Source organism: Artemia franciscana, chromosome 17 (genome assembly GCF_032884065.1).
Source record: "Artemia franciscana chromosome 17, ASM3288406v1, whole genome shotgun sequence".
In the NCBI taxonomy this organism is placed as follows: Eukaryota; Metazoa; Arthropoda; class Branchiopoda; order Anostraca; family Artemiidae; genus Artemia; species Artemia franciscana.
Window position 1 is genome coordinate 9,795,525 of NC_088879.1, and position 18,673 is coordinate 9,814,197.

The following is an 18,673-nucleotide window of genomic DNA, read 5'->3' on the forward strand; positions in this document are numbered from 1 at the left end:
GCTACATTTTGGTGAATTGACCCCTACCAAAGCTATTCCTCAATCTCTAACACCAAAAACATGCGGATTGCATAGAAGTATAAGAAATCACTGAAAATACCTATTTTCGCTTTAAGTTTTAATGCTTCTCCTTTGTTTCAGTTGAAAAAACTTTTTCGTATTTATTTTTTCATTGTTTTTTTTAAATAATACTAGAAAATCCTCTGCTCCCTTCATGAAAATTTTCTTCCCCCACGACAAATTCCTCTAAGGAAAGCTCCCTCAACATATCTCCCTCTTCTCAACCCCCCTCCCAACCTAAAAATCCCCCTGTAAACGTTTGTACAATAATGATTAATCTGCCAATTCCCCCCACTCCTACCACAGATCTTGAAAAAAAACTTACCATTGACAAAATCGATAAAACAATAAAATTGCCTCCCTAGAAAATGCCACCTTTCCCCCGCTACATTTTGGTGAATTGACCCCTACCAAAGCTATTCCTCAATCTCTAACACCAAAAACATGCGGATTGCATAGAAGTATAAGAAATCACTGAAAATACCTCCTATTCTTGAAAATGGACCCTTGGAAAGTCATCTGTCACCTATTAACTAGAAATTATGAATTATCGGCTATTATTTTATTTATTATTATTATTAAAATTTTTTAAGCCGAACTGGCCAGATATGAAAATAAACAACAAAGAGAGATAAAACTCTACAAAAAGAAAACTTGAAACGAGACGACGGCCAGTAGAGAGGAAAGACTAAAACAACGCGGATATTTCGCCTGTATCCAAACAAGGCGTGCTCAGCACAAGATGAAAAATTAAAAGAAAACTAATCTAAAAACAAATAAAAATCACCACCAATAATAATAAATACAATTGTCGCTACTTATCCACGTAGGGAAAAGCAGCTATTAGAGTTACTTCAATGAGAATCAAAGAGCAACTGAGGAAAAATTATGAAAATTGAAACTTAGTTAACTATTCTGTTGCGAAATAATCCTCTTGTAAGCTGTTACTGAAGCAACTCTTTTTGGTCTAGTAGGTAATCTTGTTCCCTGGTGATTGTGTAAAATTTTAATCTCCCATCGACTATTGTTTCATTTTTCAAAAGAATATCATAAATTGGGTCAATATTTAAATTCCCTGTGTATCTATTTATTGATATATTAGCAAATATATGTTTTTAATTTCTATAGCCTCCCTCGCCCACTGAGAAAAACCTCTATCATTAGAAATAGCTGTAGCCTCATCAAATTGTATAAAATGTTCGGGATAAAAGAATGTGTGTTCAGCTGGAGCCGAAACAAAAGTTTCCGGAGGCTTTCTTAATTGTAAACCCTACATATACTCTGTGGCACTAATGGATAAATAATATTAAAATTTATACAACTATTTCAGCATTACTCGCATAACATTTCCAGATTATTGATTACTGTTGTCGTATTGTTGCTATACTATTGTTTGTATTGGTTATTCCAGGTTATAATAATAGTGTAGATTAACATTTTAATAATAATGATAATTTATTTACAACCACATAGACAACAGGAAAAGTTGAGTAGCACAAAGAAAAGCATAGAGAATAAATAGATAAAGAAACTTTCCTTGCAACAAAACTATAAAAAAATCGAACAATAGGACGGTAGGAACCTAATCTCAAATGAGGCTATTCTTTCAACTTTTAATTTATAGCATCGACCTTTATGACACCCGAGGACATTATCTTCCCGAGGACATTTCAAGATTTATGTACGAGACGGAAAAATTTCAGGGGGGATTTAAAACAGGTAACCCTCGCTTAAGACGGCTTTGGTCTGGCCATACACTTATTTAAACGCGGAGGTATAGCCACACGCACATGCAAAAACCACCCTTAAGCTAAGATGATAAAAATAATGCAAAAGGGGGTTTCCAGATTGGTAGAACTTATAAACCTAGACACAGAGTTCTAGGCTCTACAGAAAATGGAAATTTAGCTTTGGCAGTGAAGCACCAATTCTAAATGTGAACAGGAACTGCCTGGACATTCAAGTGTAACTAGATACATATCTGAACACAACTTTAAGGCGAATTAGTGACAAAGGATAGATACAAATACGATATCGATACGATACAAATCCGATATATATATAATACGTAATCCCATTACGAATCCGAATCCTGAAAATGAAATTCGATATATATATATATATATATATATATATATATATATATATATATATATATATATATATATATATATATATATATATATATATATATATATATATATATATATATATATATATAGATACTAATAGAAGTATATATCTACTGTTAGAAGAAATATACTATTAATAAGATTATAAAAAACAGGCTGAACCTTGAGATCCGGTCAGCTAACGTTGGATTGAGGCCAAGCTGTAGATCGGATGAGTTTGAATCTTCAGAGGCAGGAAAATTAGAATAAAAGGCTTGAAGAACCTGGGATGCCACATCATGCTTAGCAGCCTTTTTTGATGCCCCTGCAAACAAAAAAAGAAAACATTACAGCATTTCCTTCCATGTCAGCAAATTTACTATCCCATTCCGACATGGCATCCTTTTATCCCATTACGGGATAGAGGGATTACGTTGGCACCCTTCTATCCCATTGCTACATGGCTTCCTTCTATCCCATTACGGGATAGAAGAATTACGTTGGCATCCTTCTATTCCATTCCTACATTGCATACTTCTATCCCATTACGGGATAGAAGGATTATGTTGGTATCCTTTCATCCCACTACAACATTGTCCGTCGCGATGCAAAGGCTATGCGAGGGTGCGCAAAATCCTTATTTCTAAATTTTTGTGAATTTAGAAAAAAGAGTAAAAAACCACGAGTTTTAAGCAAGTTTTCCTAAGTCTTTTCCCGATATTTTTTCTAGAAAGACTTAGGAGAATTTAGCCTTGAATGAGACGCGGCAGTCCGAATTCGTAAGACTTTACCCTCCCTATAAGGAGGGTGCCTAATTTCTATTTGTCACATTTTTCAAATATCTATTTGTTTTCTTATTAAATCCTTGATCTGGATCGTTTCTGGTTCAGAAAAATCTTAATAGAAAAGGAGAGAAAAATAGTAAAAAAGAAGAAAGAAAGTTCAATTTTTCAAACATAAGTCAAACAGTTCGTGGTAACGAACTGTAGTAAGGAGCGACCCGGCTTAATAGTAACCAAAACTCTAAAAAATGCAATTTTGGTACCAATAGTTACATCAAAAGAATCGTCTTTTAATGCTGATTTTAAATATATAAATTTCATCAAGATTAGTTATACTCATCAAAAGCTACGAGCCTGAGAAAATTTGCATCATTTTAAAAAAACACCCCCTAAAAGTCATACAATCTTAACGAAAATAACACCATCAGATTCAGCGTATCAGGGAACCTTATTCTAGAAGTTTCAAGCTCCTATCTACAAAAATGTGGAATTTCGCATTTTTTGTCAGAAGACAGATCACGGATGCGTGTTTATTTGTTTTTTTCCCAGGGGTAATCGTATCGACCCAGAGGTCCTAGAATCTTGCGAGAGGGCTCATTCTAACGGAAATGAAAAGTTCTAGTGCCCTTTTTAAGTGACAAAAAAATTGGAGGGCACCTAGGCCCCCTCCCACGTTAATTTTTTCCCAAAAGTCACCGGATCAAAATTCTGAGACAGTCATTTTATTCACCGTAGTCGAAAAACCTTATAACTATGTCTTTGGGGGCGACTTACTCCCCCACAGTCCCAGTGGGAGGGGCTACAAGTTAAAAACTTTGACCAGTGCTTACATATAGTAATGGTTAATTGGAAGTGTACAAACGTTTACAGGGGGATTTTTAGGTTGGGAGGGGGGTTGAGAAGAGGGAGATATGTTGAGGGAGCTTTCCTTAGAGGAATTTGTCGTGGGGGAAGAAAATTTTCATGAAGGGAGCAGAGGATTTTCTAGTATTATTTAAAAAAAAACAATGAAAAAATAAATATGAAAATTTTTTTCAACTGAAAGAAAGGAGAAGCATTAAAACTTAAAGCGAACAGAAATTATTACGCATATGATGGGCTCACCTCCTCCTAATACCCCGCTCTTTACGCTAAAGTATTTTTAGTAATTTCAACTATTTATTCTACGGCTTTTGTGATTCATGGGTCATTCTTAAGAAATTGGGACAAAATTTAAGCTTTAGTGTAAAGAGCGAGGCACTGAGAGGGGGGTGAACCCCTCATATATCTAATAAAAACATGAGATTCCAAAAGTTCGTTACGTAAGCTAATTTATAAGTTACGTTTATCTATTACTAATAAAAACATTCGTAAAAAATTGAAAGTTCTAGTTGCCTTTTTAAGTAACCAAAAAATCGCAGGGCAACTAGGCTTCCTCCACCGTTCCTTTTTTTTCTCAAAATCATTCGATCAAAACTATAAGAAAGCCATTTAGCCAAAAAAAAAAAAAACTTGCAAATTTCGTGTTAATTATTCCTCTGTGGAGAGCCAAAATCAAAACATACATTGATTCAAAAACGTTCAGAAATTAAATAAAAAAACAGGTTTTTTTTTAGCTGAAAGTAAGGAGCGACATTAAAACTTAAAACGAACAGAATTTAATTCGTATACGAAAGGGGCTACTTCCTCATCAACGCCCCGCTCTTTACGCTAAATTTTTTTACTGTTTTAAAAAGCAGAGTTGAGAGAAAGAGTCAAACTTTAGCGTAAAGAGTGTGGCGTTGAGGAGGAAAAGCCCATTTCATATACGGCTGTTCGTTTTAAGTTCGTTTAGAATATATTAGATTATATTAAAATATATTATATCCGGCCTGTATGTATTTCCAGCCCGTATGACGAGCCAGGAGCGTGCCAATACATGGTGGTACAGCTAGATCAGGTTTAGTCTATTTTTGTTATATTCTAAAAAGTTACCTCTGCCAGTGAAAGTTTTTCCGTCTTTTGTGACTGTACAGGTGTATCTGGATCCGTCATTCGCGTCGCTAGATGCAAAGTTGAACGTCAATGTCGAGTCAAACATATAGAGACGACCAGCGGGGGATGACGAGTCAGTTGGGAGTTCAGGTATCACTGGAGCTACTCGTGCTTTTTCGGTAGCAGGTTTGGACAGCAATAATTTCGATATCTCATCAAGCGTCATGTTCTGCACATATAAAGAAGATAATATTAGACTAAGCATGCAGTATACTCTAAATTCCGAAGGTATCTATTAATCCCTCTACCAATGGTATTATAGATCTTCCCATGGGTAATGAATGATCTTTAAGGAGCATAATTGATCTCAAAGGATATGAATATGGAGTGAGAATGTGGAACGTGCAGTTTCTAAGATAGGTAGAATTTAGGTTTCAATATTTACATTTAACAAAATTAGGCTAAATATCAGAAGATATGCGTATTCATCAGTTGGAAGAACACAGATGGAGGTACACCTCCTATAGTGCCATACAACTAATATGGAGATTATTCCCGAATTTACACAAAAGTTTAGCGGATAGGGAGTGGAGGAGAAGCAGGTTTGGGAAAGAAAGTGGAACGAGTTTTGAAAAGTAACTTCTATGGTAAAGGCTTTGAAAGTTAAATTACTAACATTGAAGCTTTTCTTTAGGTTAAAAATCAGTAGCATCATGAACACAAATGAGAGATTAATAGGCAACCAGAACATGAGAAGTTTTCACTGCATCCCATGGCACTTGTTCCAATTAACTGGACTAGGAAGCAATAGCTTATAAAGATTACGCACCAATGGTCAAGGTCAAGGACAAATTTTACACTAATTTCATAAAGATTTCAAAAGTAAATTAAATAAAAAAAAACAAGTTTTTTTTTACTGAAAGTAAGGAGCGACATTAAAACTTAAAACGAACAGAAATTACTTCTTATATGAAAGGGGCTGGTCCCTCCTCAACGCCCCGCTCTTTACGCTAAAGTTTTTTACTGTTTTAAAAAGTAGAGTTGAGAGAAAGTGTCAAACTTTAGCGTAAAGAGCGCGGCGTTGAGGAGGGACCAGCCCCTTTCATATATGATTTTGTTTCTTATTTTTCTAAAATAAGACAAATTTTCTCAGGCTCGTAACTTTTGATGGGTAAGACTAAACTTGATTAAACTTAAATATTTAAGATCACCATTAAAATGCAATTCTTTTGATGTAGCTATTGCTAACAAAATTCCGTTTTTTTAGAGTTTTGGTTACTATTGAGCCGGGTCGCTCCTTAACTATAGTTCGTTACCACGAACTGTTTGATTATGGTATAAAAGTTCCGGCTTATAAAAATTCAACATGACAAATGACTTATCTAAGTCAAAACAGCAGCGTTGTCCATTCTCCTCTAGTGCTTTTTTTGTCCCTGTGTGCCCCCCCCCCAATTGTGATCAAAACAAACTTTCTGAGCAGTCGTTCCCTCAGAATATGATGATCGGAAGGTCCAAAAATGTATACAGGTGGGTCACAACCTTTGCAACCTCATAAACAAGGATCCTAATACCGCAATGACCAAGTCCATTAAAGAACATTTTAGTAGAAAAAGCTGCGAGGTTGTACCTTTTTAGAACTGGAATCACGCAAAAAATTCAAATAAATATGGATGATCTAGGGCATTAATTAGCCCATGATCCTTCTCGACCCCAAACTTTTTGGAAGAAAGGTAGGCATGCGGCACCTTGTTTCAGCCAAAAATAAGAAATGACTTAATATTAATCATTGGAGGGTGAAAATGTAGCCATTTGTATCTCATTTATCTTTACGAGGTAAAGGTAAATATTAGGACTACTAGCCTGCTTTGTAAACTATCAATCAAGAGAACCTCAATATAATTTTATTTTATAAATTATATAATTATATTAATAGATTATAAATTTTATAACTTATTTTATATAATTTATTTTATATAGTAACTGTTTTGACAGCTGCTGTGTTAAATAAATCACCTTCACAAATTACTGAGACATAAGCAGGATCCAATATGACATATTCACAAAATTTTGAAATCCCGAATGAAATAAAATCCAAAAAAAACATTCTTTAGAGTTATTCTACACCACTTAAATTTTATTTCACAGATAAAACCCTAATAGAAAGTGGCCAATTTGTTGGCAACGATGTGGAAACAGCCCCTTGTGTGCCACTTTCTGAATTTTTTGTATTATATAAGTAAGTTTTATTGCGCTAAACAATACGTAATATTAACAAAGAAAACACAAACCACAAACATCTACTTCTGCACTCCATTATCAACCAAAAAAATCGCCCTAAATTTTTAACACTAGCAAAACAGTCATCTCTCATTACGTTCACCAGCCATCTCTCATCAAACTCAAACTTTCCATACACTTCGTTTCTCAACTCCCTGAATACTACACACTCATAAATCACATGACCCTCACTCTCGTCCATACTACCACACATCAGGCAAAAGTAAGGACCATCTTGCCCTCTCCTCCCTAAATTTGTCTTTTGTCGAGCATGGTTAATTATTCCATTTTCTTTCGACAATTTCAAGCCGTATTGAGAAAGAAAACACAACACCCAATGGATAGAAAAATCTGAAACACGCGGATCTAATTATTTGTAACTTTTCGAAAGCTGAATCAACCTTAATCAGAGGTTGCCTATAATAAAGGCCATACGGTACCAATGTTTTATTATTATTATTTTTTCATATAGAAGGGGTCATCGCATAAACTTCGGAGGGGGCTCATTCGATTGAAAATTGGAAGCGCCCTTTTTAAGAGTCAAAAGTGATCGGAGGGCAACTAGCCCCCCACCCCTCCCCACTCCCTTTTTTCCCAAATGCATCCGATAAAAATTTTGAGATCACCATTTTGTTAAAAATAGTTCAAAGATCATACAACAAAACTCCGGTGTCGACACAACCCCCCAGGGCCCGGGGACAGGTGTTGTAAGTTATGCCCTGGGGGCATATATGGTTCTAATAGAAGAATGCTCGTATAAACTTCAGAGAGTGCTCATTTGAATGGAAATTGAAAATTCTAGATCACTTTTCAAGAGTCAAAAGAATCGAAGAGTAACCACCACCCCCACGCCTTTTTTTCCCAAACCCATCTGATAGAAATTTTGAGATAGCAATTTTGTTACAAATGGTTTAAAGGTCAGATAAGAAAAACTCCGGTGTCGATAAAGCCCCCGAGGGCAGGCGTTGCAAGTTATACCCTAGGGGCGTAGATGCTTCTTATGGAAGGGATGCTCGTATAAACTTCACAGAGGGCTCATTTGATTGGAAATTCGAAGTTCTAGTTCAATATTTAAGAGTCAAAAGAGATGGGAGGGCAACTAGCCCCCCCCCTTCACGCCTGATTTCCCCAAACTCATCCGATACAAATTTTGAGATAGCCATTTTTTTTAAAACATAGTTCAAAATCGGATAACAAAAACACTGGTGTCGACACAACCCCCCAGGATCCAGTGGCAGGCGTTCTACTTTATACCCTGGGGGCACATATGGTTCTTATGGAAGGGATGCTCGTATAAACTCAAGAGAGGGCTCACTTGGTAAAACTATCTAATAGTCAAAAAAGATCCGGGGGCAACTACCCCCCCCCCCTCTTTCCCCAAACCCATCCGATAAAAATTGTGAGATAGCCATTTTGTTAAAGGTCAGATAAGAAGAATTCCGAGCTCTACGAAGCCCCCCAGAGCCACCCGGAGGCAAGTGTTTTAAGTTATGCCCCGGAGGCGTATAAGGTTTTTATGTAAAGAGTGTTCGTATAAACTTCGAAGGTGGCTCACTTGATTGGAAATTGAAAGATCTAGTTAGCTTTTTATGAGTTAAAAGTTAACGGAGGGCATCTACCCTCCCCCCTGACACAAACACCCTCTTTTCCCCAAATGCATTAAATGAAAATTTTCAGATAGTCAGTTTGTTTGAAATAGTCCCACGATAAGATAATAAAAACTTCGTCTGAAATAGTCCGACGATAAAATAACAAAAACTTCGTTGTCGACGCTGCCTCCCTCCCCCCAGAGCCACGGGAAGGGTTGTAAATTATGCCGCAGAGGCATATAAGATTTTTGTTGAAGAGGTGGTCGTATAAACTTTGGAAGGGACTCAAATGATTAGAAATTGAAAGTTCTAATTCACCTTTTAAGAGTCAAAGTCATCCGATGGCGACTAATCCCCCTCCCTCCCAACTTTCTTTTCCCCAAATGCGTCCAATCGAATTTTTATATAGCCATTTTGTTTAATATAGACCAGAAGTAATATAACAGAAACTCCAGGGATAAAACAGTCCTCCCCATAATCCGGGGGCAGGTGTTGTAAAATGTGCCCTAGGGGCATATAGGAAGGGGTGGTCGTATAAACTTCGGAGGGGCTTTTCCGATTATAAATAAGAATTTTTAGTGCCCTTCTCAAGAGTCAAAAGTAATCGGAGGGCAACAAGCCCCCTTCCCCAAGGCCGTTTTTCCCCAAATCCATCCAATCAAAATATTGAGATAGCCATTTTGTTCAAAATAATTAAAAGATCAAATAACGAAAACTCCAGGGTCGGTGCATTCCCTCAGATCCCGGGGGCAAGTGGTGTACGCTATGCCCCGGGGGCATATAAGGTCGTACAAACTTAAAAAGTTGGCTCATTTGATTGGAAATTGAAAGTTCTAGTTTATTGTGTTTATTGTCTTCAATAAATCATCTTCATATTGTCATCATAACATCTTGGTTTATTGTGGCTAAATTCGACTCTTTGCTGTTAATGGGATAAAGCTTCTGCATTATTTTTAGGTTATTTTCATACTGATTTATATACTCTAGAGATAGATTTTTAGCCAAGGTGAATTTGAGAAACCCTTTTCAATTCCTAGTATAGGTCTTTTCTCTAGGTATTTCTATCAGCGCCATCTTTTTTCACATATTAATTAGGTCGCCATCTACATCGCCAATATCATATGGCACCATTTTTGTTGCTCTTCATATAACACTGGTCGATAGTTGCTAAGTACTTATTTTCCAACAAATACAATCAATTCTGATGCTGTTACGATCTAAACGACTACATCTGACTAGTTTTTAGCAAGAAAGACATTTCATTTAGCCATCAAGTAGTGAATATAATTGGAAACTCCAAAATTTAAAGGCAATCACGCTGCGATAGAGGTGGCGAGAGAAAGGTAAGCAGAAGGGGGGTGAGTGAGTTGGTAGCAAGAGCCGTGGTACCCGCCGGGCGTGCCCCTCAAATTGCGGGGACAAGGTAACCAACCCTCAACTTCCCTTACTTTTCTATTCATTGTTGCCAGAGCATCGCGGCGAAGTGATTCGGACATCTTTTTGGCCCACCTTCCTTAATTGCGGGGTAAGGGTTCAATAGCCAGACGACATTTCGAGCTCAAAACACTCGGCGCTACTACTTGATTTGCAACTAAACAAATGAACCAACCACCATGTTCTGTTTGCTGTCAGAATGTAACCAAAAGCAGCAGCGGTGCAAAATGCACGAAATGCCATAAGTGGTGCCATCTGACGTGCGGAAAGACAAAATGCTCACGTGAACTAGCAAGCATCTTTGTTTGCCTTAGCTGCAAGCCTGCGAATACAAGCTCACCTGCATCGGGAGTCAAAACCCTATCGAACCCAGAAGTAGCCCCTAGTCCAAATCTACCGCCGAAAAACAACTCAACTCCGATCAGCACAAACAACGATATGCCAACAACATTCAGAGGCAACAACAACATCTCGGATCAGAGCTTAGGACAGGGAAAAGCCACCTTACCTGAAGCGGTCGAGCTCTGCGCTGCAAATGAACTATGCAGCTACTGTCACCTACCGACAGAAAATTCCACGGCCATCAAATGCTTTTTCTGTGGTGAATACGAGCACGCGGGATGTAGACAATTAAACGCCGATCTATTCCTAACAATTAAGAGCCTAGATCCTGATTCACGTCTTTTCAAATACGAATGCGAGAGCTGCAACAAAAGAAACGTATCGTTCCTGCAGCTAAAACTGAGGGAAGCGCTCCAGTTAAATGCACCCAGTCCTTCGCTCCCAGCTCCTGTTCCAGCGGAAAGCACCATCCAAAGCTATGATACTACTGTTGATGTGATACTGAAGGCTGATAAGGAAAAACAACTTAGAGAAGGAAAACGGACAAATGTTGCGATCTTTGGTCTCCCGGAGTCAGAAGACACCTCTGACAAAGACTTGGTGATTAACCTAACTACAGAGAATGATTTGGGAGCTCACCTGCAGCACGACGACATTCGTGAGGTCGTACGCGTGGGAAGTCAAAGAAATGGCAGTAAGCCACGCGTCTTAGTAGTCAAACTGAAGGACTCAATCGACACAATCAAGAAGCGACAGAAGATTCTCAGCGCAGCCCCAAATCTAAGAAAATCGACCAACGAACTTGTAAAAAACCAGGTGGCACAACAGCGTCGAGCAGTCAAGGTCAGCAAGCACAGCAACACTCTAATGTTACTGGAAGCACCAATTCCAGGTCCAACGGGAACCAGAGAATGAGACAACAAGCAAGACCATCAAATGGTCCCAGCCAACGACAGCCCCAAAACTGAAGAGGAAAAGGCCCAAGCCATACAAATGAATCCGAAAAAAAATAAAATGCCTCTATTTCAATGCTGACTCTCTCTTAAACAAAATGGAGGAAGCAAAGCAGGTTATCAAACTGGAAAATCCGGATATTGTGGCAATAGTAGAAGTTAAACCAAAAAACTACAGATACTTACCTACCGTCAAAGAGCTCAGTATCGAAGATTATTATCTGTATGAACAAAATCTGGAAGAGAATACAGGTAGAGGGATAGTCTGCTATTGTCGAAAAGGCATCAACGTGCATCCAATATCGAGGTCAACCGACACGATTGAGCCCAAAGAAAGTCTGTGGATCTGCATTAAGTCTAAAACGACCAGCGACACTGTTCTTGGGATCTGTTATCGTAGCCCCAACAACACTAACACATCCGACGAAGCTCTGTTCTCGCAAATAGCAGCATTCGCTAAGAGCTTGCTATTATAGGAGATTTCAATCTCCCTAAGATAGACTGGAATAGGCGATACACCACGGAATCTACCGCAAGCTTGACGAGTAAATTCCTGGACGTTATTAACGAACACTTTCTGGAGCAGCTAATATCTGAGCCAACAAGGATGCGGGGATCTGACACACCAAGTATCCTCGATTTGTTACTGGTAAGCGATGGAAACCTGGTATCAGATATTAAGCAGTTGTCACCAATCGGTAAATCGGATCACTCGGTAATTGTGTTTAGCTTGGAAACGGAGGTTTTGAGGACACGTGTGGCACCGAAACGTAACTACTACAAGGGAGATTACGTTGCTATGAGAAGAGAGCTTTCGGATGTCAACTGGATTGAAGAATTCAGTGGGTTGGAGTCGTTAGACACCATTTACACAAGGTTCACTAAGATTGTAGCCTCAATGGAAGAACAATTTATTCCTATGCGCAATAAATACACCCGTGTTGCATTACCTAAAGCCAATATTGAACTGATTAAAGCAAAACAAAAAGCATGGAGAGACTACAAAAGCAATCGACAAAGTAACGACCGAGAGAAAACATTCAAGAGGCTCCGCAACAGGGTTCGAAAAGCAACAAGAAGAGAAGGAAAGCTTAGAGAACGTAAATTAGCTTTCTCCTTGAAAGAAAACCCAAAAAGTTTCTGGAAATACGTGAACAGCAAAAGGAAAAACAAAGGTGGAGTCTCATCTCTTTACGATTCCGTGAAACGAAAGCTGGTACACGACCCCACGGACAAGGCAAATTTTCTCAACAGCCAGTTCTCTTCTGTTTTTAGGTTCTCTCCCTGAACCAATTGAGGGTATAAGCGAATTGATAAGATCGATAGAGATCAAATATAGCGATGTTCTAAAAAAAACTCAGAGAACTTAACCCAAGCAAGTCCACAGGCCCAGAAAATCTACATCCAAAACTGCTCAAAGAACTTGCAACGGTAATAACAGAGCCACTAGTCTACAATTTACAGAAAGTCTCTTGAACTCGGTGAGCTTCCCGCTATTTGGAAAAAAGCTATTGTCGTCCCAATATACAAAGGTGGGAAACGAGAAGACCCATCAAACTACAGACCGATAAGCCTCACTTGTATTACGTGTAAAGTACTTGAGTCTCTCATTGCAGACCACATCCTAGAACACTTAAAACGAGAAAAAATACTTACCGAAAAGCAGTTTGGTTTTCTTAAGGAACGATCTGCAGATATCCAACTGCTTTGTGCCACAGATGATTGGAAGAAAAACATCGACAAGAGGTTCCAGATTGATATCATATACTTGGATCTCAAGAAAGCCTTTGACAAAGTTTCCCATAAGCGTCTCGTCAAGGAGCTCAGGAAATACGGTCTCTCCTCATCCGGGTCCTCATTCAGTCTTCTTCAATGGATTACGGACTTCTTAACTGGCAGAAAGCAAGTTGTGCGCGTAGAAGGTTGTCTCAGCAATACCAAAGAAGAAGTTCTTAGCGGAGTACCCCCAGGGGTCAATTCTCGGCCCCCTTCTGTTTAATCTCTACATCAACGACCTAGTTGAGGGCATCAAATCTGACATCCTTCTCTACGCGGACGACACAAAGCTCTATCGCGTCATCTCGTCATGTGAAGACATTCACCACCTGCAGGCGGATCTCCAACGAATTGATGACTGGATGAAGAAGTGGATCATGGAAATCAATACCCAGAAAAGTCATATCCTCACTCTGGGTCCACAAAACTTTTCGTCCTCATACTTTCTTGGTTCCGCTGCACTCACTCTTAGTAGAGAAGAAAGAGACCTAGGCATCTTAGTGGATTCTGAACTGAACTTCAGTAGCCACTATGAAGCTGTCGTCAAGAAGGCTTCCAAAGTTGCTGGTATGATCAGAAGAAACTTCTCGTGCGAGGACGACAAAATGCTTGCTACGCTCTATAAGTCCCTTGTCCGCCCGATTCTTGAGTATGGACATTGTTCTACAAGACCATACTACAACAAGGACATAGATGCTCTCGAAAATGTTCAGAGGAGGATAACTAAATTCTCTCCCAGGTTACGCTTCCTTCCCTACGAAGAGCGGCTTAGAAAGCTTGAAATCCCAACCCTCGCCTATAGATTCCATCGTGGTGATCTTATTGAAATGTACAAGCTCTGCAATGGAGCCTATGATAACGTACCAGCCCAGAAAATCGTGCAGTTCAATAAAAATCATCTCCGAGGACATTAGTACAAAGTGAGTATGGAACGTTTTTACAAGGACATGGGCCGATGGACTTTCGGCAACCGAGTTGTTCAGCATTGGAACAACTTACCAGAAAGAGTAATCTGCTCCACAAACCTACGGACATTCAAGAAGGAAGTTGATGAATATTATTCAAGTGACATTTTCTCCTTATGCAAATTTAGAAGAAATGCAAATTAAGATTTTTGTTTTGTAGAGGCTTAACGGCCTGCCATCAAATTTGCGAATATATTTATTTATTTATTTATATTTTAACCAGGACAAGAATTGTGATTTATGTATGTTGTAAATTCTTAAGAATCGAAAGTGATCAAAAAGTAACAAGCCCCCCCCCCCCTTGTGCCTTTTTCTCCAAATGTATCTTACCAAAATTTTGAAATAGCCATTTCGTTAAAAATAGTCCAAAATTCAAATTAGTATAACTTAGGGGTTGAGAAATCTTCCCTAGCCCCTGGGGCAAGAATTATAATTTACGTAAGTTGCCCATTATTAGAATATAGGGTTCTGTGGAAGGGGTAGTCGTATTAACTTTGGAGGGGGCTCAATCGATCATTCGAGTCAAAAGTGATTACTGGCCAACTAGCCCGCGTCCCACTTTCCCATAGGACATCCGGTCAAAATTTGAAAATAGCCATTTTGTTCAAAATAGCTCACAGGCCAAATAACTATGCTTCCAGGTTGACCCCCCCCCCCCTCAGCCCCAGAGAAATTGCTCTGAGTTTCGGAACTTAGTTATTGTTACTTTGATACTTTGTTTACTTTAATACCTTGTTAACTTTGATCCTTTCTTTACTTTGATACTGTTGCGTTGATACTAGTTTTCATACTTTGATGAAAGTTTGATGTTCAAAAAAAAGAGAAAAAAATCTTATTTTCAAATAAGGAGTCCTTTAAAAACTTGAAACTTTTTGCAATCAAAAACGAACAAAATTAATTAAAAAACTTTCCGAAAGTTTTTTTTCCCCAATGAATGGTGTCATCACTAAAAACAACACCCGTTTCCCGACTACTACCCGTTTCCCAAACGATAAAAATACCATTCTCTCAATAACAAACTCTCTTACATAGAATTATCATTCTCTTTCTGAAGTGGCTACAAAATTCTGCAAAATTAGTTTAATTTTTTTTATAATAATTGGGAGAACAGAATTCAAAGACAAGTGAAAACTGGATTAAGGATTGGTCGTTAGGCCGCGGTAGTCTTCAGGGACTAGGGTTTATGTACTTCTAATGGATGGTGTCATCACTAAAAACAAGAGTATGGATACTGCCCGTTTTCCTATCGGTAAAACTCTCATTTTTCTGTTTCACTCATTCTTTAATAGTAACTTCTGGTTTCTTTGAGTTTGAGTTATTGTAGGTTTTTATTTCTTCTGATTTTAAGCCTAATATGGCCTTTACTTTTCTATAGAAAGCTTCTTTTTCGGAGAGTTTTTTTATTTTTTATTAATGACTAGCAAAGACTAGCAGTCAGCCATTTTTTGTAAAAGCACTTCGGGAAAATCTACGTTTTATACAGTTTCAAGAGAGCGTTCTGTTGTTCTGTGCACATTTGAAGAATCTCTTACTTTATGATATAGGTCCTGATCACCCCCCTCCCCAAATGGGATTCATTTGGGCAATAATGGTTACCCTTCATAAAGAAAAACAAGAGCACAAAATTAAATTCATCTTAATGGGTAGAAAGGACTTTTCAAAAATTCGTGTTTGTTTACAGCTTCCGTCAAAAAGCTCATATTTTACACCATTCGAGGAAAACATACCACTGTTTGGCGCACACTAAATGTTTTCTTTCACTTCGGGTCACAGTCCCTTGTCCTCCCAACTATTGGCGTTCGCCTGCACAACAATGCTTAGCCTTTCATATTAAACTTGAACAAAACATTATTACACCTAGTTTCATTGTAATACGCAATTTGTTGTTCAGGGGTATGTGGGAACCAAATATTTCTATAGAATATGTCTGACTTTGCGGCAACATTAGGGCCCGAAATACTAAATCATATATTCCTATTTATTCAGTCTACTTTTCAAGTAAAATCAGGACCGTTCTTCAGTAAGATAAGGACCGTTCTTCAGAGCGTTAGATCAGAACCGTTTGTCAGTAAAATCAGGACCGTTCTCTATTCAGAAAAATTCAAGCCTAAGATCAATAATATTTTCCCTGTCAACAAGGACGCGTCCACAAAGACATAACGCTGTATTTTCAAGGATCTTTTTAACAACAAACAATCTTAGAAGGTTCTACTGAAGATTACAGAATAGCTCAACATTTTTTTTTTTTTTTTTTTTAGCTCTGATATGAAGTTATTTAGAAGAGAAATAAACGGGGGTCCTATAGAGGTTAAAGCCGATCAGGGTCATCAAGATGCAAACTCCTACCGCATTGCCGTCTTGGACGGGTCATCTCAAGCCCAAAAGTGCTGGTAAAACGATTAACTGTATCGAAACTACAAGTGAAGGTAGCAGCAGCATTTCTACAAATTTCTATTTGTTTTGAAAGGACGATATTTGTGGGTTCGCAAGTGGTTGCCGTTTGGCTGAAGCATCTTCTGCAAGGGAAGTATTCAGTAGAGAAGTTCTTTTACTACATACTTTTTACCAACTATAATTAGTTTATAGCGTCCAGCAGTTGCAAGGCTTATGGACCCATTTTTGTATCGTTGTTCCCCTGAAGAAGCTTCAAGAGAACATACAACATAGGGTTTCCCCTGAAGAAGCTTCAAACATAGGGTTTTGATCAAATAGGACACTAATGGGAAAGTAATGGAGCCGGGGAGAAGGAAATGGGAGCCTTAGACCCCACAGCATCCCCAAGTTTTGAGATTTCCCCAATGACGTCCAATATTTTTCACAATTTTCCGGTTTGCTACATTTCATTTTAAATTCTGCCCTCCCCTTCCGAAGTGATTTCGTAAATATGTGCATGACAGTTTTATTTATATATCAACTCATTTTTATAATTATTAGAAAAACCAAGAAGGAACCGGTTTTTTTTTGTGAATTTGTTCTTTTTCTTCTCTGTTTTGAACAGCGGCTAAAAAAAAGTTTCATTGGTTTCTTGTTTAGAAAGATTTTGGCGTTCCCATACGAGAAGAAACTTCCAGAGAACGCCTTGATTATTCCAAGAGGCTTCCTATATACTAGGCGTATTTTTAAATCAAGGTCCGTTTTATTGTAGACACTAGTAGTTCGCAAGCATACCGCAAAGAGCGCGTGCGTCGTATACCAGCATGTCTCAGGAACAACTGTGCTCAGTTTCAGCTGTGTAGCTAACCTTTATACTTCTGTGCTTTCAACATGTTTAAGAACATCATTTCGCCCTTCTTGTGTGAGGTTCGCTCAGTGATACGCTTTTTGTCAGCAAAGAACTTGCCTGCTTCAGGGATTCATTGACAGATTTACGAAACATGGGGTAATACTGTTACGAGTAAAAGCAAAGTGCGTAAGTAGGGACAAGAATTCAAAGCTAGCCGTGACAATGTCCATGATGAAGTCCACTCCGGTCGCCCTTCTTTGATTACAGATAAATTGGTGGCATTATTTGAAGCAAGAATGCGTGAGAACAGGCGCTCACCATAACTGTTCCGTCAATGAGGTTTAGAGGTCAGTGCTTTACAATATTGTTTCTGAAAAACATTTTCAAAAACTGTGCTCCCGTTGGGTCCCGCAACTCCTAACTGATGACCACAAAAACCAAAGATTTGAGTGTGAAATAAAGTTCTTGACTCGTTATCACGATGAGGGATTAGACGAATTTTTTTTAATCGAATCGTAACTGCAGACGAAACATGGGTTTCGCATATCACACCCGAATCAAAGCAACGTAACATGGAATGAGGGCAACACACGCTCTCCTGTAAAGGTGAATGCCTAATATACTCTGTCCCAGCGGAAAATAATGGCGTCAGTGTTTTGGGATAGGCTTGGTGTTTTGTTGGTCGTGCAATATACTAGTGTTTAGTGTTTAGTTGGAACCAAAGCATACTGCCAAACCCTCAGAAAGCTACACATAGCGATTCAAAACAAAAGACATGGCATGCTGACAAAGGGAATTGTCCTTCTTCATGACAACGCAAGACACAACAGATCAGACCCGCAATTTGTTGCACAGTTTTTGCTCGGAAGCTTTAGCCCACCCACCCTACAGTTCTGATATTGCGCCAAGTGATTACCATCTGTTTCTCCACCTCAAACAACACCTCAGTGGCAACCGTTACTGTGATGACGACGCCGTGAAAAACGGAAGTAATCTCTTGGTTATCAGAGCAGGCGGCAAGTTTTAATCAATGGGGTATTTTGGGGTAAGTTTTAATCAATGGGGTATTTTGGGGTAAGTTTTAATGAATGGGGTATTTTGGGGTAAGTTTTAATCAATGGGGTATTTTAAAATTGGTGGAGATGTGATAGGTGTTTGAACAAACTTGGCAGCTATGTCAAAAAATAGAGCAAAGGATGTAAGTTCTG

The 18,673-nt window shown here is 38.5% G+C and overlaps 1 protein-coding gene across 3 annotated transcripts in view; it reads right to left on the reverse strand.

Moving 5' to 3' along the window:
* Positions 1-18,673, reverse strand: part of LOC136037805 (double-stranded RNA-specific editase 1-like) — an 86,353-nt gene that overhangs the window by 53,379 nt on the left and 14,301 nt on the right. For all 3 annotated transcript variants that reach the window (XR_010620041.1, XR_010620040.1, XM_065720638.1), the window contains exons 4-5: positions 4,907-5,135; positions 2,355-2,496 (exon numbers count right to left, since the gene is read on the reverse strand). Coding sequence is in view for 1 of the 3 variants with exons in the window: in XM_065720638.1 (XP_065576710.1) it covers positions 2,355-2,496; positions 4,907-5,135 (371 nt within the window). In the remaining 2 variants the exon portion in view is untranslated. The remainder of the gene's footprint in view (positions 1-2,354; positions 2,497-4,906; positions 5,136-18,673) is intronic.